A 24,579-nucleotide genomic window follows, 5' to 3' on the forward strand; every position below is an offset into this window, starting at 1 on the left:
CACTGGAGATGCATCATAAGGATATGGAGTGGAAAGGTTTCAAATGTTGGCAGCCAGACCTGCACTCACTAGAGATGCATCATAATGACATAGAGTTGGAAGATTTCAAATGTTGGCAGCTAGATATGCACTCACTAGAGATGCATCATAATGACATAGAGTTGGAAGATTTCAAATGTTGGCAGCTAGACATGCACTCACTGGAGATGCATCATAAGGATATGGAGTGGGAAGATTTCAAATGTTGGAAGCCAGACCTGCACTCACTGGAGATGCATCATAAGGAAATGGAGTGGGAAGATTTCAAATGTTGGCAGCCAGACCTGCACTCACTGGAGATGCATCATAAGGATATGGAGTGGGAAGATTTCAAATGTTGGCAGCCAGACCTGCACTCACTGGAGATGCATCATAAGTATATGGAGTGGGAAGATTTCAAATGTTGGGAACCAGACCTGCACTCACTGGAGATGCATCATAAGGATATGGAGTGGGGAAGATTTCAAATGTTAGTAGCCAGGCCTGCACTCACTGGAGATGCATCATAAGGATATGGAGTGGAAAGGTTTCAAATGTTGGCAGCCAGAGCTGCACTCACTGGAGATGCATCATAATGACATAGAGTGGGAAGATTTCAAATGTTGGCAGCCAGACCTGCACTCACTGGAGATGCATCATAAGGAAATGGAGTGGAAAGATTTCAAATGGTGGCAGCCAGACCTGCAGTCATATGAAATGCATCATAAGGGCATGGGGTGTGAAGATTTAAAATGTTGGCACCTGATGAGAACTTGTAGTCCAACAACCACTCACAGGGAAATACAACTGCCATCAAGTTTTCCCCTCCCTTAAGTAGACAGCGCCCTCTGTCGTCACAGATGCCACACTATCCCTAGGTTGTCTACTACAAAATCCGAAGTTCATATCGATGTGCCCTGGACAACTGCACATGATAGTGAGGGATTTCTGTTTTTCACTCACGGAGAAGACGATAACATGCTTGTATTTGCCACTGACCAGCTGAGCTTGCTTCACGTTCAATCATGTATTTCATGTAAGTTCAAGAAAATGTACAACTTTTCTGTTTTCGTTTTGGGCTTGAAAATGTCAAGAGCTTTTGGTTAAATCGGCCCATTGTATAATGCCTCTCCTGTTTGAAATCATCCACTCTCTTTTCAATGCATATGCTAAAATACATCCAGCAGGCCAGGCTAAGAATTTTGAAAAGTATTCAGCAGGCTAAGGACCACACTTAAAGCAACAACAACAACAACTTGCATGACTTACTACTCACATTGCAACTATTTTAAGTTCCATGATCATTTAAACGTGTTACATAACACATGTATGTTTTTTTATATGTTTAAAGACAAATATGCTGACTCCTGAAAACACCACTCTATTATTCAGTGTTTTTGTATTTGTATGTTGTAAGTCTCCTACATTCGGGGATAAAGGGAACAAGCAGGGGGTTATCTGTCCACTGGACCATTAACTTTGTTCTTTAAGACATGTAGTTGTTTTCGGAGGATACCCCAGCATGTAGTGTTATGTTTAGCATAAACAACATGGTTTAGGTTGAAAATGAGCGAGGGCTTTTCCCGAGCTCGAGGTTTAACATTTTCAACCAAAACCGAGGAGTATTTTATTCAACTTATGAACTGTCTTAATGTAAGAAATACCAGAAAATTAAAAGAAAACATCAGCATACCTTATAGTTAAACAATACAGTAGGTGGCAGTATGAAAGGAATATGATAAAAGTGTCTGCGAGAAAGACCATGTGCAGCATGCACACATCTGCAGTCTACACATGTAAAATAGAACAATCTTTCGTCACCTACCCTGGTGGCTCAGTGGGAAAACAGTGGGTTACAAAACTTAACACGACATGTGAAGTTGCAGTTTTGTTGCACGTCATTGAATTTCCATGCGAACATGTTATGTGACTTTTCAAAAATAAAAAATATACAATATATTCCTTTAAAAAGGCCATGTTATATATACTCTGCAAAACCAACCCCTCAAAAGTAGTAAAATCGTAATTATCTAATAGAGTGTTGCCAAAATCCATACAAATGTAATACCATAAACGAATTGGTTATTTCATGGATTTGTGTGGAAAGAATGAGGTACTGCAGAAAAGATAGAAAAATCGCAAAAAAAGAACAATGTGAGAGTCTGGCACCGAAACACACCAAGATGACAAGCACTTGCAACGTCACCTGTTGGGCTATAATGTTGGGTTTTCATTTGCATGCCATCACAATCTTACAACGAGCCAAAAGCGAAAACATGCCACGAATGACCGAAGTCCAATACAACAACGCCATCGGTCTACTACAAACATGAGAATCATCTTCAGCTTTAACCAAGTTTTTCCACGTATCACCAAGCACCATTACAAGACTGTGGAACCATTATCAGACACATGGGACAACACGTGACCTTCCCAAATCCGGTTGACCACGTATCTTTGACATGAATACATGGTCCATCGAGCATTGTTTAAACGAAAGTGTCGAGTTAGTGGAAAGATCCTGGGGCCTTGTCCAAAACATTCTCAAACCGATATCCAAATTAATTATAACAAGATGAACCCACATTTGTCTTGTCAGGGTCGATATTTCTGCTGGTGGACTAAAGTCCCCAATTTTTTCATCAAAAGCTCAGTAGCATCTTTCAATGAATCATCAAATCAAGACTGGTTATTCCATTGCATTGACGTTTTATATTCACTTGAACTGGGTCGAAGTTTCTGCTGGTAGACTTAATTCCCCAAATTTCATAATAATCTCAATTGCATTAATCTATGATGAGCCAATTAAGACTGGCTATTCCCTTGCAATGGCGTTTTGTATTTGCAAGTGAGGATTCTTCACTTGTTTGTTCCCAAAATATTCTTTCAAGCCAGTTTATATCTGCAAATATCTGTTCAATTCATTAATGTGTTCCCTAAGTATGTAAATAAACTCATGATTTTCAATACTAATTCAGCCTTTCCTTCAGTCCAGTTACATATGGACATGCATTTACGGGGAGAATATATTTTCTTGGCCTTGAAAGAGGATTCACAGCAATATTTCTCGACAATAGCCAAAGGTGTGATATTGTAACTAAATTTAGTCTTTTCATTGAAGACAAAATATGTAAAAACATAAATTTAACATGTTTAAAATATCCTTACCTCTTGCAACGGCGTTTGGCTGTCCAGATGCGTTGGTGCTTGATCTTCTGTGAAGATTCCTGATTGAGAAAATGAGTTGTTAAATTAATGCTTTCTAAAATCAACAAAAGAAAGAATGTGTACTCTTAGCCATCTCAAAACTGAACTGTCACTTTTCAGTGGTTTTGTCTTATAGACATTATTGTCTGTTACTACATGAATCCTCTTGTGTATCAAATAAATAGTTACAATCCATGTTGTGCAACATAGGCAACTTACAGAATTATAAGGAAATAAATGTTTGGCATGAGTGAAACAAATTTATTACTTTTGCCTCACCTGACTAAACGTTATGTAAGCTAATGCCTGTTTGACCGGTACCTGTCATAATCTTGTTCTCCTCAGAAACAATGAGACCAATGAAGCTTCATTAATACTTCACATGGTTTTTTTACCAAAGATAACACCACAATTCGGAAATCAGAATGCTTAAAACAGCATATATAATGTTTACAATATGGAACAAAGTAAACACTTTGCTCAAAAGTGAGAAAGCTTTGAACTTTGCAGTTGGGCATTCCACTGCCCGGGTCAGGCAAGTCGGCGATTGAAAGCATGTGATTAATTGTAACCAGATGGCTCTCGCTGGACTATACAGACGACACACTATACAAAGATGTATTGAAAAAACAATTTACTTACATCTGAATATCACGTTATCAAGTATTCGTCACAATTTCAAAATATTACAAATTTAATAATACAAACTCAAGATTTAAATTTGGCCTGTTGTAACATCCTTAAAAATTAAAAGATGTTAAGCAATGTGAATCTTAGAAGAAATCTCCATAATCTTCATACCTTGCTCCATGTTTAATATGAAATGATAATCAATTTTTTATTCCTTATAACCTGAAGTTATATGAGCAAACAATTGCTGCAACAGACCGACGTGGATGACGGGAGACAGACGTCTTAGGGGCGGTCAGATGATCAGGCAGTGGCTTAAGTAACATGTCAGGATGAGACATGATATCACCTATGTTTTTGCTTGGCAGCTTCTTCCCCCTTGGCCTTGGTGAAAGACTCAATGAGCTTAGAAAAGCGCAACGACTTTCCTCAGTGCAGGTAACATATTTACATTGCCTACAGGGTACATGAGGGTCGCCGGAAACTATAAAGCGGCCACACTTATGACACGCCGACGGAGAGGGAGATGACGCCATCATTGAAGAGTAACACGACACCCACTGAAGACTCACGTATCATAAACAGCCAACAAGACTACTATTAGTTTTAGTAAAAGTAAGTAACTATTTACTGAAACAGACTAGAATAGTGTGACTACAATATTCCCGCCTTTACACACGATGGAGCTGTAGGCTATTGGTGCTATTACGGACAGAACTAATTAGTGTATAGTTGACATAGACTTATGTTGAGAATCTGAAAGTTTAGTTTAGTGTGATTGCATCCAAAATACAGGATTTATGCCAATGGTTTAATAGAGGTAGGATTCGTAAATTATATTAGTTTCATTTAAACACGCTTCAAAATATAAGTGTTAGATTTCAGTATTGTGAAAATAGCAACAGCCTTACAGTTACATTAAGGAAAATAGGATATAATTAATTTTATGTTTCAAAGGAAATGTTTATCGTCATGCAATATTGGTTAACGATGACTGTCATTATCATGATTATTGTTTTGTTTACACAACACAATGAAATGAAGTATTTTCCAAATCGTGACTCTAAAGGTAACCTATTGAAGGCCTCAGTCCTCAGATGGGCGATCGTTATGTACGCACTGATCAGCTGTGCATATGAGAGTTGTAGGATCAACTGTAGCTTTCAAACGGATGGTGATTATAGCCGAACATTACAATAACTGTAGTGCTAGGATCTGTTTTTGCATTTGGGACCACACAAGCAGATACGTGGGGTCTGTGTGTTGTTTTGTCACTGAATTGGAGTCGACAGAAATCAATAAGAAATTCCAATAGAACAAACTTACTTTTGGGCAGTTTAGTAAATGTTCCAAATTCTCCTATCAAACAGTGTATATCTTCAGACTTCGTTGGCTTGAACTGTAGGTTGTATGGATCTTCATTGCTTGTTCTGGAACTCTGACGTGGTACTGATAAACTATCAATGCTTCTCTTGATTGATGGATATATTTCCAACATCTCCACAGCATCAGCTTTCTGCTTAGCTTGTGCAAAATATGTGTCTGTAGACTCAATCATAGCCAGAGTTTGTTCATGAGATGCCATCGTCTTGTTGATAACCGAAGACAGACTGCTACTGTTTCGCTGGACATTTTCAATCAGTTTACGTTTACGATTGTCCAACCTCTGTTGCAGGTCATCAAATATTCTGTTGATATCCAAAATAGATCTTGCCTTAGCTTCTTCAATAAACTTTAGCTCTTGAGTTCCATCTTTCCTTTCCTCTCTCAGACGATTTGCATGAGCATGAACCTGCTTAATCTTTGTGTCTAATTCTTCTTTCCTTGTTGCGGCAGCTTCCTCTAGTTTTTGTAGCTCATGATCCCTGTGGTCTAACACTGTACAGGAAACACAACATAGTTTCTCCTCTGTTGCACAGTAGAACTCGAGATGATGTTTGGGATGGTTGGGGCAAAAATGACCTTTTCCAAAACTTTGTATTGGTTGATTCAGAACATCATTTAAAGAAAGTATCGAGTGGTCTCTGCTAACCCGGTGACGTCTGTGAACAAAGTCACATTCCTTACACAGATAGCTCTGACACTCTTCACATCGTGACACTGCCGCTGTCTTCTCTAGACACTCACTGCAGAGGACCTTCTTATCTTGCTTGATTTGCAGGAACTCCACCAGTTTGTCTCTGAGACTATCCACTTCTAGTGTATCAGCATTTCCGGTAACTTTTGCAACCTTACGACAAAGAGGACATGTGATTTTGCCTCTTCCCTCCTTTTTTAGAAGCTGCTGTAGACACTGTGTACAGAAGGCATGGAGGCAGGAGTGTAGGAGACGAGGACGTCGGTCTGTCTGGTTGAAATGTTCCACACACACTGGACACTCCAGGAATGTGTCTTTCAAGCTACCTACGTCAACTTTATCTTGTGGTTCGGACATTCTGTCCAGGCACTGCACCTAGAGGAATAAGCAAAGCAGAATGAAATGACATCCTTATGAAACATTTGGATAAGTATTTCTTTCTATAGAATGTCATCAGGTGATGAAAAGTGCAGAAAACTCTAGGGGAAAGACTGCATTAGAACTTTTGCCCATAGGCTGGCGCGAACTTGAATTCTAATAATGAGTAAAATCTAAATATTTTTTACATTTGTATACTTATCCTGCATTACTCCGTATTGCATTTACTGCTGTCTTTGACAGAGAGACGAACTGTGTGAGATCCAGCTGCTGAAGAAAGTTGTCCCAACCAGCTCAGGAGGCAGCGCCCTCTCACAGTCGGCATGTGACCCGGAAGTCATGACGTCACACCAAAACACATAACTGCTTTAAACATAACATCTGAAACTTCGTGGGGAGGTAGCGTAGCGAAAGGGAGGGCACTTAGACTTCGTAATGCAGGATAAGTATACAAATGTAAAAAATATTTAGATTTTACTAAATTTTTTAACTTATCCTGCATTACTCCGTATCGCATCTTTATCAGACGGCATGGCCGGTGGGCATACCTGCAGATGTGAACCATAATAAACCCTTGTCAAGGTCCGATGAATCCGCACCGCATACAAGTGATGACCGGAACATCTACGACCATTCCTGTCTTCAGGTAGCAATGCTCAGTCAAATTTAGAATTTTGCATATTGTGTTTACAAATCACTGATTTAGCTTCAGAAATCCTTCAGAAATACATATCATAGGATGGTATTTCTCCCACTTGTCTGATTAACTTTCGGAAAAGCTCTTTTTGACATCATCGTGGAGAGCCAGAAATTTCATTTTGGTCTAAAAAATGAAAATGGGTAACATTTTAAGAAAATGTTTATTTGAATTAAACCATAATATTTTAGTGGCATAACAGCAGTAATCCAGGGCCAATTTTGGTGCATATTCATCTACCGGGTAAACTGAATTTTGGGAATAGAAAAATGACTCTGAAATGTGGCGAAAATGTCCATTTTGGGGGTAAGTTAATAACTTATGTCACATCTGAGCTTCCAGGCACCGTTTCTAGTACAGCATCAACTGTGCCTGTCAGTATGGGCTTGAAATGTCTTACCTACAACAAAAAAATATGAAAAGAAACATAAGGAGTCTGTATTAAACTTTCTTCACAGTACTCCAAGTCATTTTTCATGCTTTTCTCCTTTTGTGCTGCCTCTTCCAATGCGCAAATAGAATCTTCCAAAGCTTCAGTTGCCATTTCGATATATTCCTTTGAAGATTTCAGCTCTTGTTTCAAATTCCTTCCCAATTTTCTTGACTTATGAAGCATTTTTGGCCAGGCTGGTTTTAGTTTGAGCATGGGCACTCTTTCTCTCCTGTTAAGGCTGAAATATTTTCCTCTCATATTTGGCTTAAGGGTTTCCAATTTCTGTCTCTTTACAGCAAATTCATCAGTGGCTCTTTTTAATTTTCTTTTTAAATTGTAATTTTCCCTTTCTAGAGATATCACTTGCTTACTTCATCCTTCAGGCTATTAACTTCAAGTCCAAGGCCTTGCAATGTCATAATCTGACCTCGTTCGCTCAGGAGTTTGTACTGGCACAATGAAATGCTCAGCTCTATATTTTTCCTTAACTTGTCCTTTTTTTCTTATTATCTTCTTGCTGTATTCGGTGAAACTTATTCATTAAGGCATTAAAATTAAGCTGCTGAAGGGGAACATTAAAAATCTGTCCAACCCACGCAGCAAACATTTGACGGTTTCCGGGGGCAAATTTGTGAATTTCAAATACTAACCCATTTGTTTGAAATTTAGTCGGGGCTACACTCACATCAAGCTGTGCTTTCATGCTGTCAATAAGTTGCAACTGTTCAAGTAATGGGAACATTTTCAAACTTTACTGCTTATTTTCCAAACTTTTTCTTTGCTTTTTCAATGCTATGTTTCTGGATCTTGATCTCAGCAATGAAAAGGAACGCGACCCACTACTACTACTACTAATATTGCTGAATTTAAAAAGTGATGCAATGAGGGCAGGGCGGGACAACTTAGGAATGGCCAGGAGTCCGAACTTGACCACACAGAAGGAAGCGAGCTACAAAAACATGTTTTATATCACTGGAAAGCTCTAGAGGAGACGAATCCAAATAATGTGTGTCCCAGTGTGTTCACATGTTCATAAGCTCAAAAATTGGCTCAGAAAATGCATTACTGCAGAAATTTCTGGCAGTATTTTTTTTTTCTACAGAAATTTCTGGCAGAATTTTTTTTTTTCTACAGAAATTTCTGGCAGAATTTTTTTCTGCAGTAATATTTAGCAGAATTATTTTAATTCAGGAGAAATAAGATTCAATCATTGGTTAGTTTAACCTGGAGTTGCTTCAAATGACCTTTTTCCTCAAAACAAACATTTTTAGTTCACATGATTACAAGCAATAAAATAAAACTAATTTCGTGAGATATTTCAAAAAATTATTTATTCACATGCTATATTACAAGACAATTCCTTGGGAGACTTTGCACTTTTCATTCTCATGAATGAGTCGTATTTTCTCGGGTGAGGTGATTTTTTCAGAGATGGGTCCTGTCACAAAAGAAAATAGATGTATAAATGAGTGGATCCATATTGTCTAATATAATGGATAATGGCAGCCTATACGCAGCTAGAGTTTAACTTTACAATAGAGTCTGCGGAATAAAATGTATTGTGAATGTAAATAGTGTGCTTTACTTACGTTTTCTTCTCAACATACTTGAAATGAATTCTTTTTTTCGTCTGGTCATTGAAAGCTATGTGCACATATTCTGAAAAGATATGAAAAAAACATTAAAATGCTTTTCATTTCAGCAATTAACACATTCCACAAGCTTTAGACACATGAACAAAGTAAGATAAGTGAGGTGAGTTGAAATTGGGTTGAATGTCGCGTCCAAGATAATTGCACTTACGTAGCGATGTGCGTGCGTGCGTGTGTGTGTGTGTGCGTGCGTGCTTGTACTAGTCGTCTGCATCTTCCATTTTGTACAGGTCACTCCATAAGTTGTCAGTGACTGCATACTTGTGTAGGGGGCACTCAATGTTCACACTGTCATGAAGCTGAAATTATATAAGGATGAGTATACTGCGAAAATTACATTGGATTAATTCGTTAAAAGAGACTTATGTATCATGTTTGGGAGAGGCATTCAGATAAGCAAAATTTGCTTGTTTGCCAATCCCTCCACTTTTGGAAATAAATATGTTTATATCAAGAGACTTCTAAACCATAACCGAACTCAAAACTAACCCCATGTGTCGTAAATGGGTGCTCTAAGGTAAAAGGATGGTAAACACGTGTTTCATTGGCAAGGGATACTCAACCCTTAAGATCGGAAAGGGGGTCCAAGCACAAAGGAGAAACCAGACCTACTACCCAGAGGGGCCAGCCTGGTATAAGAATTAGTGTAAAGCTAGCCTAGTCTATGTCATCAGCAGCTGGTCACTGCGGCGGAATGTGGTTTTGGCGTTAATGTTCAAGTTCGAATTTCCGATAGGCCTGTCTCCACTAAAAAAAAATAGATAAATTTTCGGACAGCATAATCTGGTGTCAGATCTTAAAAAAGTTCCGAACGACTGTGAAACCATGGTAAGAAGTATTATTATTAATGAAGCAACCTTCCCAAATGTGTGTGCTGCATAAGCCGGAGTGGTTCCCCTTGAATTTTTCAGAATATGAATCGACAGACGAAACGAAAATTAGTTTCGCTTGACATATCCAGTTGGGGGTTATTCTTTTTTAGTTTGGTGGAAAAATGATATGAAACACTGGGGTCTGACTGACTGATATATGAGATTTAACGTGCGCTTTCCGACTGTAGCGTATTTCGCACACGGGCCTGGTCGGACCATTTATTGTATTCCGAAAAGGGTGAAAGTGATGTGTGCAACCCAAGAGGGGGCTTTTAGGGGTTGCTTATATTGAAGTTTTGGAATTTTTAGAATTTGGAATAAATGCCGAGGTGGGTGGAGGAGGGAACTAAGGGAGCCGGGTGAGGTGGGTGTTTGTATGTGTATTGGATTTTGGATTGGTAGATTAATTAGTTTTTAGATGCGCTTAATTAGGTCTGTTTTGATTAGGAATACGCCTAGGGCCTTGAAGTTTTCTAGTTTATTTTGAGGGTTTAGTATTTCATCTAGAATAGGAACCTTATTTAGATTGAGGGTGGTTTGTAGTGTGGTTCTGTGTGTTTGGTAGTGGGTGCAGTGGATGAGTGCGTGTTCTGTGGTTTCGGGTTGTTTGCAGTGGGGGCAGTTGCCTGTGGTGTGTCTTTTAAGTTTTTTTAGGTCGTTATTTAGGTTCGTTTGTCATGTTTGGAGTTTTGTAATAAATCTGTCAATTTTTTTAGAGGGGTGTAGGATTTTAGGTTTGGCTAGTGGTTTTCTGAGCACTTTTTTGATTTGGCTATTTGAGTTTTGATATTGATTATGCCATTTTTTGGTTATTTTTTGTTTGTTTACACTTTTAATTTTTGATTTTGAGATGGGTAGGTTTAGGCTTATTACTGGTATTTTGAGAGATAGTTCAGCTGCTTTATCGGTGCTTTCGTTGCCGTAAATTCCTACGTGGGCGGGGATCCACAAGAAGGTTATTTGTTTGCCTGCTTTTGTTAGGTCGTCGGAGCTTTTAAGTATTTGGTTTAATAATTTAGGTCGTTTTTTGGTATTTTTGTTTTGGAGGGCTTTTAGTCCACTAAGGGAGTCGGTGAGAATTAGGATTTTATTGTTGTTTTTAGATTGGGGCTGCCCAAGGACTAAATATATCATACATTTATTGAAATACCCGTATACATTCTGATTGTCGAGTGACCCTGTGAACAACCAACACCCTCCTTAACCTGGATTGGTAGATTAATTAGTTTTTAGATGCGCTTAATTAGGTCTGTTTTGATTAGGAATACGCCTAGGGCCTTGAAGTTTTCTAGTTTATTTTGAGAGTTTAGTATTTCATCTAGAATAGGAACCTTATTTAGATTGAGGGTGGTTTGTAGTGTGGTTCTGTGTGTTTGGTAGTGGGTGCAGTGGATGAGTGCGTGTTCTGTGGTTTCGGGTTGTTTGCAGAGGGGACAGTTGCCTGTGGTGTGTCTTTTAAGTTTTTTTAGGTCGTTATTTAGGTTCTTAAACCCCCCCCCCCCCCCCCCCCCAAAAAGTAGCACGCTTACGGTTTTCAATATATACGATAACATACTACTTAGATGCGAACTGTTTAATTGACAGCTGTTAATTGGTAACGGTCAAGCCTCAGTGAATTTGCATTGGGAGTGTGTGTGTGAGGGGGTGTCTGAAATAAAGGTGGATTCAGTCGGAATAAAGATAAGATAATGATCTCATAAATTTTATTGAAGGCTTTGAAAGTTTAGGATCGGCGAGACCGTAACACAGAGTAATTAACAGAACGATCACGTGATCGGGGTGTGATAGACAATACCCACCGACCACGTGCGCGAGACAATGTACCACCGTATGAAGTGACAATACCCGAGGATATTTAATTGCCAAGTTGGCAGGAAGTCTGGCGGCACGGCACGTACAATATGCGTCGTTTGGGTATTCTAAATTGTCTCAGCACCAGCTTTGATGGGGCAATAAGAGAAGATGATATATATGTTTATTTTAGGAAAACATTAATACCACAATTTGTTATATTAATAAACATTGGGTCTATAAAGTTAGTTTTATCTAAATATTTCTAACGTTATAAATAATAGAAAACTCGCATGTAAATTATCAAAATACTGCATGGATTGGTATTTTGTAATTTTCCGTGTTTTCACTTTCACTGATCACCACAGGCAAATTCATGGTCACATAGCTACACTACAAGTGTCGCCATACAGCTACAATAAGTTGCCTAATGTACATGTAGACAGTATACAAGTCGCAATAACACCACAGGGGATGGAGATATCTCCTTTTCAGATTAGTTTGTTTGCGTATTTTTTTATCAAAAGTGGTAGAAATAAATACACTAAAATTAGACTCTTACAAAACGCGTTTCGCATGGCAGCAGAGCCACACATTCACTGTTTGGAGTACAGGTTGTTATTTGGTTGTTGTTATATGAAATAACCGTGTTACCAAAATTCCACGTTCTAGGGTCGGCGTTTCAAGAAATAAAACAATAAATATTTTGACGTCTTACCTGTATCGTAACTGCAAGACGGTAACCAGACGCTGTAACTCTGCTGACTGCACGTGGGTTCAGGATCTTTGCTGTGGCTGAAATAAAGAGTGCTATTTTTTACAGAAAGAGACCACGTTGCTTGCGCCATTGTGCAAAGACATTGTGCGAAGGTACGATTCTGAATATACACGAATATATACAAGTCACATGACAAAGAAGGTATTTACATGAAAGATATTTTAAATCTCGATGTTAGAGCCCTTGAGAAATGTAGATTTAACTGAATCCAATCCGATTTAGTGTTACTATCATTCATTACAAATGGATAATTCTAATTGCATTATAGAGAGGGTAATTATAGCTACCTGAAGGAGCAACCATATGTCCACTCTTTGAAGTTGCCGCCAAACCGGACGCGTAATTGTAACTCGCAAGAACACTGTGTACACAGCTTCTTTCTAAATTTGGAGAAGCGTAAGTGTGGTGAAAGAACAATATGAATGTAAGTCAGGCATGAAGTTGCACGGAGGAACCAACCTGAGATGTTATTTAATGCGTGAAAGGTATTACCGCTTAAAAGGTGGTTTTGTATTTATAATAAAAACTGATCGTTTACATTTAACATAGAATATAAAAATAGTTTTGTCTGGGTAGCAACATAACTGTTGCATAGGGTATGTTGTTTAATGATAATACTATATGAAAATTCCTCGAGCCAGCTTACTTACACTATGGAAAGTGTACAAAACAACAGTTATAGAACATCACTCGATAAGGTTGATGGAAACGGCAAAATATTTATTTACAATATATGCGTTTCCAGGGGAAGAGCCTGTTACAAAATCTGTGTCTAAAAAAAATAAACTCGCTCCTTGTCGGACAAAACTGAATGTAATTAAGTTAACTACCTATGTACATTATCAGTGGAGTACTTGAATTAATATCAAATTGTAACCCGAGATGCTGGTGCCACACCTTATTACGTGACCACCCGGTGAGGCGTGAACACTCAGGGGCATGATATACACCCTTGTGTTTGATTTGATATACCAATCAGCCGTGGACGCCCATGAAAATGGTATATATAGATTTAACCCTAATCAGGTATCGTTAAATATTGTTAAATCGCCGAGAACGTTCTGTCAGACGATCAAACGATAACTATTTAACAAGTCGGTAAATCACATCGAAAACCCAAGTTCTGGTCGCAGTGAGAAGCTCTGGATGCCTTGAGGAGGGTTCACCAGCTCTGCTTCAACAACGTTGACATGGGTAAGAAGCATTTTATTCTATTTTTGTACACCAAACACCGTATATATCTTGAAGAACCTTTGCCTTCGGTTTGGATCATGGTTTCTTTATGAAGATATTCACTGAACATTACCCTATTACAGATCTTACCAACGTCATCAACAGTCAAGGCAGACATCTTTCTTCAAGAAATCTGCCCAAAAGGAAAAACACTGAAATTGGTAAGTAATGTTTTTGTGCAATGTCGTCAACTATAGTTCATTTATTGCATCGGCACTATTAGGTAGAGTTGAGCTACGAACGCGAAAATAAACTGGTACGGCGAATGTAGGGGTGAGGTACTCCATCGGTCTTGCGTTGCGCTGGGTTTTTTTACCACCACCGACTGTGTTGCCAATTTAATAAATTTCGTTTCGGAATCAAAGCACGGTGCATGTTTTTTTTTTTTTTCAAAATGTCAACATGAGCTAGGAAAGGAAGAGCGGAAGAGCCAGGGCTCTGCGAACGTACGCGGATTGTGTAGCCTTTATGGATACGCGTGGCATTATATTGGTGTTACGTACGTAGTATACCAGGTAAGTGTTGCCCTCGTTGCCCACACGGCCATGACTTAATTAGGGTGCGAGTTGGTGGGTGGCTCGGTCTACTCGGTGGTGCTAACAGTAGGCGTAGGGCTAGGCAAGTTTACGAGACATACTCTCACGTGGACCTAGTGACAGAACCCTTTCTTCGTTTTGAGAGGACATGTCGATATCGAATATCGCGAATTTTCTTCTCGAATTTCTGAAAGCCCAGGAATATTGCAAAATCTATATTAATAATTGCTGTTTCCAACTGGAAACATATAAAAGTGATCTTCAAAATGGAACCGAATTTAGCATGGAAACAATATTCGATAAACGTAAGGGTTTGGCAAGGAGTATTACTGATAAGACCTTTAATAACGTATCGATACCAACTATATACATACACTACCAGGCATTGCAATTGGGCATTTATTGTTGGTTTGAATCCCTGTTCGCCCAATGTTTCTAGGTTGTCAGCACCATATCTGTGCTCATGGGTTTAATCGAAGTGGTAAACGTCAGAGATCTGCATCACTTTGGACTTTCCTCCCACATTAAGCTGACACGCCACGATATAACTGGAATACTGTTAAAAGCGGTGTTAAACCAAACACAATCATTCAAGACTCACAACTTTACCGTTGATCCAATGTTTCTTGGTGCGTGTGGGGCTATGTTAGTGATGAGTCCCAACTGTATATTTTAGGTTTCCCAAACATGCTTCAAACATTTTTATTGTAAAATGATATGTCATATTATCACAGGAGCAGTAATCATAACATACAAATAAGTTGACAGCATTGATTGCTTATTCCTATGTAATAAGAACATGAAGTGGCCCACACAAGCAGGTGTGTCACGTCTGTTAACAGGTGAATGGGTTGTCTGATATGGTCTTGTATGATAACACATGCTGAAAGTAATTAGTACTATTGCACATACACAGTATCAATGAATGTATTTTTTTGAACTATTGTTTCATTATTACTACAAAGCACACATTTGCTATCTGCATAATAAACCTAACTTATTTCTCATCAATTTACAAACAAGTTAAACATTATTAATTTTCATTGAAATAACTTGATACAATAAGGCAAAACCTTCAAATACGTATATGAATAGATTCCATTCTCTATGCACAAGCCAACAGTTGAATGTTGTGATTACGAAAGGTTGGGAGTGTCAGATCATATGTACCTGGTAACTCTTTTTGGGACAAAGTGTCTAAAACATAATTTAGTATTTATTCATATTCAAGGCATCTATTCTCAAATCTCACATATTATCATCTTTGGTACATACTTTTTCAACCAAAATTTTGTGAAACAGGAATAATCTTGTGAAAATAATAACATGTCTTTGCTCCCTGAGGTAACAAGGTTATCAAAAACATTGACAAGAATCATTCATCACCAGTCAGAATGTGGATAAGCATTAAGGTACTTTGACGAATCATTCGTTCATATAATCGCGAAATCGTCATTACAAAGCCCATCAGTAACAGAATTCCGTTGCATAAATTGTAGTTGTAATAAAGATAGGATCATGTTTTTAGAGTTTGGCATAAGAAAAAGACTATGAATAAACATAGTCTGATGTTTGTCAGGTCATTCATACTGTTCAGTGTATTCATATTATATTGTTTCACAAGGGGTTTGTCAGCTAGGTTAAATGTAAGTTTAGATAAGCGGACAAAAATTCATGTTCATGACTGTCCTTTAGTGTAAAATGCTTTTAAAAGTCTATTAAAGTCTTGTCACTAACATTGATTTCAGATGTAGAATCAACTTATCTTGACGTGCCCATTTTAAAGTTTTATGATAACAAGAATTTTAAATGGAAGAAATTCGGTAGTCATTGTTAGGGTTATGTAAAGTAGATAAATATCTAAATAGATATTTGTCACTCTTGAGTTAAATCTGAAAATGATTAACATAACATTCTATTATACAAAAAAAAATTTTTTATGGAAGCATGTGTACAATGTATGAAAGACAAAGTTGATATTCACCAAAAGTTTTTTCAGTAGTGAAATCTTGAGACAAATCAACAATTATTCTTTTTCACAAGCAGTGCTATAAAAGAGATGATTAATTGATGCTTTATTAAGTTTTTGGATAACCATTAACATTTCAAGAAATCTTTAATCTTAAGTTGCCCCTGCACATCCTTAATGTTTGTCTGCACTGTTTGCTGATCCCTACAAGATACTTACATTATATTAATGGCAGATTGCCTTCCAAATATGATGTTTTTATTGGTAATTCATGTTTTATATAAATATACACATTATAACTTATTTCTACTTATGTCATAAAAAAGCAATAACTGCTGACATTGGTTTAGGGAAAATGAATGTAATTTAATAGCCAACTGGATACTTTTTACATTATTATTTTAATTGCCCATTCAAGCAAAAAAAAACCCACACACTTGCGATTCTTATGTCAATTGTTTAAACTTCAATATCAACAAGTATTTGTCACAGAGTGACGAAATATCCCCCGCCTGTACACCATAGTACCAAATATGAAGACAATCCAGCGATTAGTTCTTGAGATATTGTGGCAACACCGTTTTCCAACTCCAAAAACAGATTTGCCTGCTGTGACCTTGAAAATGGGGTCAAGGTCGCCAAATCTGACAGGTGTATGCGGTGTCTGTATATACACCATAGTTCCAAATATGAAGACAATCCAGCGATTAGTTCTTGAGATATCGCGGCAACACCGTTTTCTAACTCCAAAAGCAGATTTGCCTGCTGTGACCTTTAAAATGGGGTCAAGGTCACCAAAACCGACTGGTGTCTGCGGTGTCTGTATATACACCATAGTTCCAAATATGAAGACAATCCAGTGTTTAGTTCTTGAGATATCGCGGCAACACCGTTTTCCAACTCCAAAAGCAGATTTGCCTGCTGTGACCTTTAAAATGGGATCAAGGTCACCAAAACCGACTGGTGTCTGCGGAGTCTGTATATACACCATAGTTCCAAATATGAAGACAATCCAGTGTTTAGTTCTTGAGATATCGCGGCAACACCGTTTTCCAACTCTAAAAGCAGATTTGTCTGCTGTGACCTTGAAAATGGGATCAAGGTCACCAAAACCGACTGGTGTCTGCGGAGTCTGTATATACACCATAGATCCAAATATGAAGACAATCCAGTGTTTAGTTCTTGAGATATCGCGGCAACAAACAGGTGGGACGTACGGACGGACGTACGGACGTACAGACGTACGGACGTACGGACGTACGTACGGTCGTGAATACTATATCCCCCGCTTCGCGCTTTCGCGCGGCGGGGGATAATTAAAAATATACACTTGGATATAAAAAAGTTGGAATAATTACATCAGCTTGGAATAATTACGTGAGATAATACTGTTTTAATATCTCTAAGGTTTAATTTTTTTTATATACAGCAACATGCGAGCGTGACTGTAACATTGATGCAGTTATAGGATCTATAGGATCTATAGGCTACATGTATCTGAGAGAACTTGATTAATCTTGACAAATGTTGTATGATTTATTCATCATTCTTGTTGTGAATTTCAACCAGTTCCGAACACTACATCTGTGGCACTGACAATATGGCCCAAAACCATACAGTTTATGTTAAGTGCGCAAGACATTGTCACAATACTTAATGATAGATTGTCATTTTGAAAATACATGACACTGATCTTATTGCACCACAGTTTTGTGAGATGTTTGTTTATGAATGTTTTTTGTATTGCATTATCAAAATGTTTAACAGGATTGGGTGGTCAGGCTTATTGACATGGTTGACGCTTGTCACCATATCCCAAATCATAGATTGATGTTCATGATGTCAATCACTTTATTGTCCGGTCCAGACTTCTGTACAGACCACCGTCATATAGCTGAAATATTGTTGGAGTGCGGTGTTAAACAAAAAAGTAAACAAACAAACAAAATCACTGACAGTGGTGCTGTATATGCTTAAACAGTTTGTTTACACATAGGTCAGGCATTGAAAGCATGTAGCACAAAAACCACCATGAAGTGGGCACCCCAAAAGAAAACTAAGCTAGCCACTAGGATGACATATCACTCACTGTGACACAAAAGATATGACGTAACAGTCCTAAAATGAAAAGTGCCAATGTCAAGCTCTCTGTTGTCCTCAAAACTTGAAATTCATTCTCTCTGTAGATTTTGTATGGTTTTCTGCACAAAATGTATTGCCACACATCCTTTCAATATTGTAGTGAAACTTTGCATGTTGTATCCTATAAATGTAATTATTTTAAAATGCTTATTGACAATGACTGTAAAAAAGTACTACTTTATAAAATATTAGTTTCCAAATCAGCCTTTTTAATAAGAGGGGGATTATTGTCCAATCAGAATCAAGCTATTTCCATCAAGTATTTGTGGGAAATCAACTCATCAAAAATGGAATTGGAATTGACTGCTCATTCCAGGTGAGCGGGTGTTCATGTGCCACAGTGAATAAAAGAAACCATAATTATTATAAGGAAGTATGTTGCACAAAGTTATTTAATTAAATGTTACATCCAGTTTCATAGTAAGTCAATTTGTCCATGTGTCTCAGTAACTGATGGCAACCAATGAAACAACACTTTCAGTACAAAAGTTCCCCCAACATGCCCAAAGTACTAGTTACATGTGCCATAAGCCATAATTAGCTGCCCGCTGTGGCTCAGTGTATACTCCTGAATGGAATTTGCTAATATTAGCCATATATATATGACATGCATAGTTCTCACAATAGGTCTCCAGCAACCCATGCTTGCCATAAGAGGCGACCATGCTTGTTGTAAGAGGCGACTAACGAGATCAGATGGTCAGACTTGCTGACTTGCTTGATGTCTGTCATCGTATCCCAATTGCGTAACCTGATGCTCATGATATCAGTCACTGGATGGACTGGTCCAAACTCAAATATTTACAGACTGCTGTCATATAGCTGGAATATAGTTATAGAAACAAGCAAATAAACACAACAATGAGTTCACTGGTGCATCCTAGCAACAGTATTTTTAGAAACTGCTCATTTGTAAGCCCGTTCTGATTGAATAGATGAATTTTGGCAAAACACACAGCCATTTCTGTCCGTATAATTGTTTTTTTATGTGCATGCATGTTCAGTTTGTCCATGTATTACTGCATTATGGATGTTGTGTCGAAACCTTCATTGCTTTCTTCTTTACCCTCGGGTGGTTGTGTAGCCCAGTGGTGAAAGCGTTCGCTCATCACGCCAAAGACCTGGTTTTGATTCTCCACATGGGCACAGTGTGTGAAGCCTTTTTTATTTGTTGCATTTCATGTCAAACAGAAAACAACTTCCATGTTACGAAAAAAATGTATGCCATGAAGACCAAAATTTATAGAATCTGTCTTATACCCACTCATAAATGCTGTTCATTTAATAACTGCTTTAATAAAACTACTTAAGTTCATTCTGGAAGATCTGGAACGATGGAATATGCCTTGTATCTTTACATGGAAAAAAGATTTCTGCAAAGAATAATTATAAGATTTAATGGGTCATTATTGTGTAATTGGTATCCAAGCACCTTTTTGTGATATTTCCTTTCCAGTTTCCAGTGAATTCTATGCTTGTCTTAAGAGGCAACTAACAGTATCGCGTGGTCAGGCTCGCTGACTTGCATTGATGCTCATGATATGAATCTCTGAAATGTCTGGTCCAGATTCGATTAATTACAGCCCAGCTAACACACGACGTTGTCACAACGTTGTGGAAAGGTTGTGAATTGGTAACGTCGTGATATTACGTTGTCACAACGTTGTTATAACGTCAACGTGCAACGTTATTTCACGTTATAACAACGTTGCACATTCACGTTGTGAAAACGTTGTGCATTGGACATCACACAACGTTTTGTAGCTACGTTTCTGAAACGTCGGTGAAACGTTATAGAGTTTGCTTCTCGAACGTCATAAAGGAATAGAACTGCTTTATCAAAATCAACATGAATTTGTCAGAATACCAAGGCAGTAATACATTACCTTTCTATATATTCGGCATTTAATTTTTTTTGTAAATGATGTTTAGGAAACCACTTGTAGATCTACCATCTCCTAGTTTTATTTTTTTTTGAACATATATATCTATAACAAAGTTATCTGTCTACTAAATGTTGTCACAAGCAATATTACAGTAAAAAACAATTGCGCCCATTTTATGCGGCGTGAGCATGGTGAGAGCGACTGCTGAAAAGTTTAGACTGTTGCCTCGTGAAGTGACGTCAGAATGACGTCACATTGTCGCGGAAGATTTGTTGTCACCAGCCATCTTAGTTCAAGCTCACTCTAGACATATTAGAAGTCTACAACCAAGAGATTGTGCAGCAACTGGAACTGGACAGATGATCTGTGAATTCGGATGAGGTAAGTTAATTTTTCAGAAGCAGCCTCCGCTTGTTGATATGTTTCTGTACATGCAGATCGTCAAATGATTTAGCCTAAATGTATCGTATTATTCAGCAGTGGCAGGGTTTAGAATGCAGTTTGCCGGTCACTTTCACTGATCATGAGCGTCAGTGTTGATATTAATATGTGATACACAGAACATAATGTATATAGAGGTGAAGGAGGCTCAAGACTTTTTTCCATATTATTATTTTATGGATACCAAGGGTAATTACCAAGGGCAAGCAGTATATGTTTGACCAGAATTCAGTCTGGCGGCGTTTTGTGGCCGTCATATTATGTTCAGGTTTCGATCGTAAACGTGTAGGTCTATAAATAGGCCTAACTTATGCATCGCCTACTGACCACTGACAGTTATCGCCATTTCTTCCGTGTTATTTCGGAAATCATTACTATTCAAAGTTTACTTGTACTAATCTTCGGACTTTGATTTTTGTGAAACAATGTGGCTCATTCAGGCCATGGGAAAGGTTTAGTAGATTTCTCTTATACAGCGAAGAGAGGGAATCAAAACAATGGAAGTATTTTCAGATCGACTCTCTGTAGTATACTAGTTATAACCTTAGTCTTAATGCGCTCAATGATGTTATGAAAAATTGTATTTTCGGGAAGAGATAGAAACATACTTGTTGTTTCCGAAAAGGCCTAATTAGCACTGACTGAAGTAGCCTAAATGTGGACCATCAGGTTGTTGGTGCTGTCTATACATTTTATTTTAGCAAGGCTCTTATCATGGTGTATTTTTATTATTTCCCAAAAAGAATCAATTCATCATTTTCCGATAACTAGATCTATGTCCGACTCCCTTCTAATAAAAACGAGCAAAAGTAAAACGAGTCTCTCGTCGCGCGCTATAACGGGGTGTTTGCGGTATTGTCATATTGGTGATGATAAGCTAGTCGATAGTCAAAAGTTAAATATCACCATATATTGTCAGTGAGCAGGTGAGTTGGTCATCGTTTGTTGATTATTAGATGAGATAGGTGTAGCCAATGTGCACCAATGAAAAAAACAATGGAATTGATAGCAACCATATTCGTTCGGTTTTCGATCTCCATATGTTGCCACGTAGGCTACCATACTACAGAATTATATTTAACGATATTGAACTGTATTATGTTAATAAACGTAGTAACAAATAAATTTCAATAAATATTTACAGAGCTGTTTCAACTTCGTCTGGTATTGTATAAGCTATTGCATTTTGTTAATTTTCCCATGTTTCTATCTTTGTAAATATTAGAACATAGATTCTATATAAATATCCTGGCATATTAATATGGAAAATATTAAGGTTAGTATTAAAAAAAATAATCACAATTGTAATTAGGATAAATACCCCAAAGTGTTAACACTTCTATTCATAATTCATATTCAACATTCATGCTTCAAATATGGGAACTATTTATTTTATTTGGCAATATAAATTTTTCATTTATGTATATATTTTTCAAATGAGGTTTTAGAAACTCTGCCAACATATTAACTTGAATCACTAGTTTGTTATGTACAGCAGAAAGGTAAAGTTACTGCTTTTTAATAACTACAGTTGATCTATTGACTGATAAAACTATTTGCCAATACTACCACCAGTTACATCATACTCTCAGTAAATGTGATTTATCTATACAGTACTGGTTTATTTAAAAATGTGATACTTTGTGGTTTCTGTTTTTCTTTCAGGTGGAGAAAACAGTATTGTGGGAGCATATTTGTTTAAAGTACATCACTGACAGAAAGGTATGTATGATGCAATAATATATACAAACATCTTCAAGAATTACAATTTAGATGATTCTTATTTAATTATACCAACAATCTAAAAGGGCGGGGGTATAAAGTTACACCAATGATTCAGTGCTAAAAGCTTTTCTGCCTATGTATGATCCAAGAGCATCATGGTATTACTCTCAGCGCCTTCTTCCCACTTTCAACAGTTTTTAACTGTTTAAAGACTGACATCAGACATCAAAATATTATTTTAGGGAATGCAGCCATTATTTTGTTATGTCAGAAATATGTCCCTTGCCTTGCCATTTTATAACATTTGTGTCATTTTTTATTCAGTTACCAAGGCTTAAGGAGAGACTATGGATACAGTTGAAGATCATCCCTGTGACTTTTCATTTGAGGACTGAAAAGGCTCCTCAGACACTCAGCCGAAGTTCTGACTTGTCATTTAATAAATAAATAAAGGTCACCTCAACCAGAATTCTATTGTCATTTCGTTGCTGGGAAATGGATCTTAGGACATCAGATGCATAGACTATTCTGTTTGTCACAGTGTTGCTCTCAATGCTGAATGTATGGGGTAAGGCCAAGAAAATTTAAATGTTTCAATTTGTGCAGGGCTTATTGTTTGATGGCTTTTAATTTACAAATTCGTGGGAAAATCAAATATCTTTTAATTGTGTTGAAACATTTGTGAACAATTTGCACATAGCCTTGAAAACTGTTTGGGAAAATAAATATTATATAACCAAATTGTACATGCAATTTAAAACATTTAGATTTTATCTTGGCCGTATTTCAAACTCTGCCAAAAGAGAGTGCATTTCATTGACTTGCTGTTTCACGGATAGGGTTAAAGCGAATTCAGTTTGCAGAATGTATTGCTTGGTACCTGATGTCTTAACTAGATTGGTACCTGATGTCTTAACTAGATTGGTACCTGATGTCTTAACTAGATTGGTACAACCTTTTCAGGCTGCCTGGGAGGTATTGAGGAATAAGACAGGCGTTAATCTACATGGACATTGCAACAACGTGCTGCAATGGCTGTAGTGTCGCCATATGTATGCGATACCTACGTTGTCGCGACGTTTTGGATAAACGTTGTAGCAACGTAAAAAATGGATGTTGTGACAACGTCTTGATTTGGTTGTATTTTGGTTTACGCACAACGTTGTAGCAACCAATCTGGGAGTCTACAGATTTACGTTTTGACAACGTTACATCACAACGTTGTAGCAACGTAAAAAATGGATGTTGTGACAACGTCTTGATTTGGTTGTATTTTGGTTTACGCACAACGTTGTAGCAACCAATCTGGGAGTCTACAGATTTACGTTGTGACAACGTTACATCACAACGTTGTAGCAACGAAAAGTCAGCGTTGTCACAACGTTGTCACAACGTAGAATTGTTTGCTGGGAGACCGCTGTCATATAGGTGGAATATTGCTGAATGCGGCAGTAAACAACAAACCAAACCAAAACATATATTACTGTCTACATATCCTATTGGTAGGGAGTTATGTAGATTCTTATTTAGAAACCAGTGGAGCTTAGTATCCACAGTGCACATATATGGGTTACGTTATTGTAGTTTGTCCAGTATTATTAGTAAAGGATGTAATGGGATTTGTTTTGTAATGGGATCGTGCCATGTATGTCAAGACATTTGTTTGTACATTATATTTGTAACACACATTTAGAAGGATAGAAATTTATCTTTGTCTTAGCTAAATGCTTGGTACGGGCCTGTTGAATAAATTCAATGTTTGTCTGGTAGGCTTGTCTAATTTTGGAGGAATTGTGGATTTCTGAGAATGGAAATTGGCAATTGTTATATTTGTATGACTATCCAATTACATTAAAGTTGCAATTTATGTATTGTTCAAATATTTATTTGACATTTCCAGGACCAGTAAAGCTGCAAGATTTTGTCGGCCAGTCAAAAGTGGATGCTGCAATCCAAGGTATCACTTTTAGTGCTATCATGAAGATAGTTATCAATGAAATTATTGGTATATGATTCCACATACAATATCATGTATAGCGTATTTATTCCTTGAGGCTATACCATACAATTCAAAGTAAATGCTGAAGTCACATGTGGTTAATATTTTTATAATT

General features: G+C 37.5%; 1 protein-coding gene across 2 annotated transcripts in view; it reads right to left on the minus strand.

Moving 5' to 3' along the window:
• Nucleotides 1-24,579, minus strand: part of LOC124119222 (protein PML-like) — a 73,369-nt gene that overhangs the window by 47,695 nt on the left and 1,095 nt on the right. The window contains exons 2-3 of one of the 2 annotated variants that reach the window (XM_048387085.1): nt 5,182-6,307; nt 3,187-3,245 (exon numbers count right to left, since the gene is read on the minus strand). In XM_048387085.1, the coding sequence (XP_048243042.1) occupies nt 3,187-3,245; nt 5,182-6,289 (1,167 nt within the window). In that variant the 5' untranslated portion in view covers nt 6,290-6,307. Of the gene's footprint in view, nt 1-3,186; nt 3,246-5,181; nt 6,559-24,579 lie in introns of those variants that run through there. The other variant, XM_046481670.2, reaches the window with a different exon arrangement.

This window comes from Haliotis rufescens, unplaced genomic scaffold (genome assembly GCF_023055435.1).
Source record: "Haliotis rufescens isolate VD_foot unplaced genomic scaffold, xgHalRufe1.0.p SCAF_64, whole genome shotgun sequence".
NCBI classification, from domain to species: Eukaryota; Metazoa; Mollusca; class Gastropoda; order Lepetellida; family Haliotidae; genus Haliotis; species Haliotis rufescens.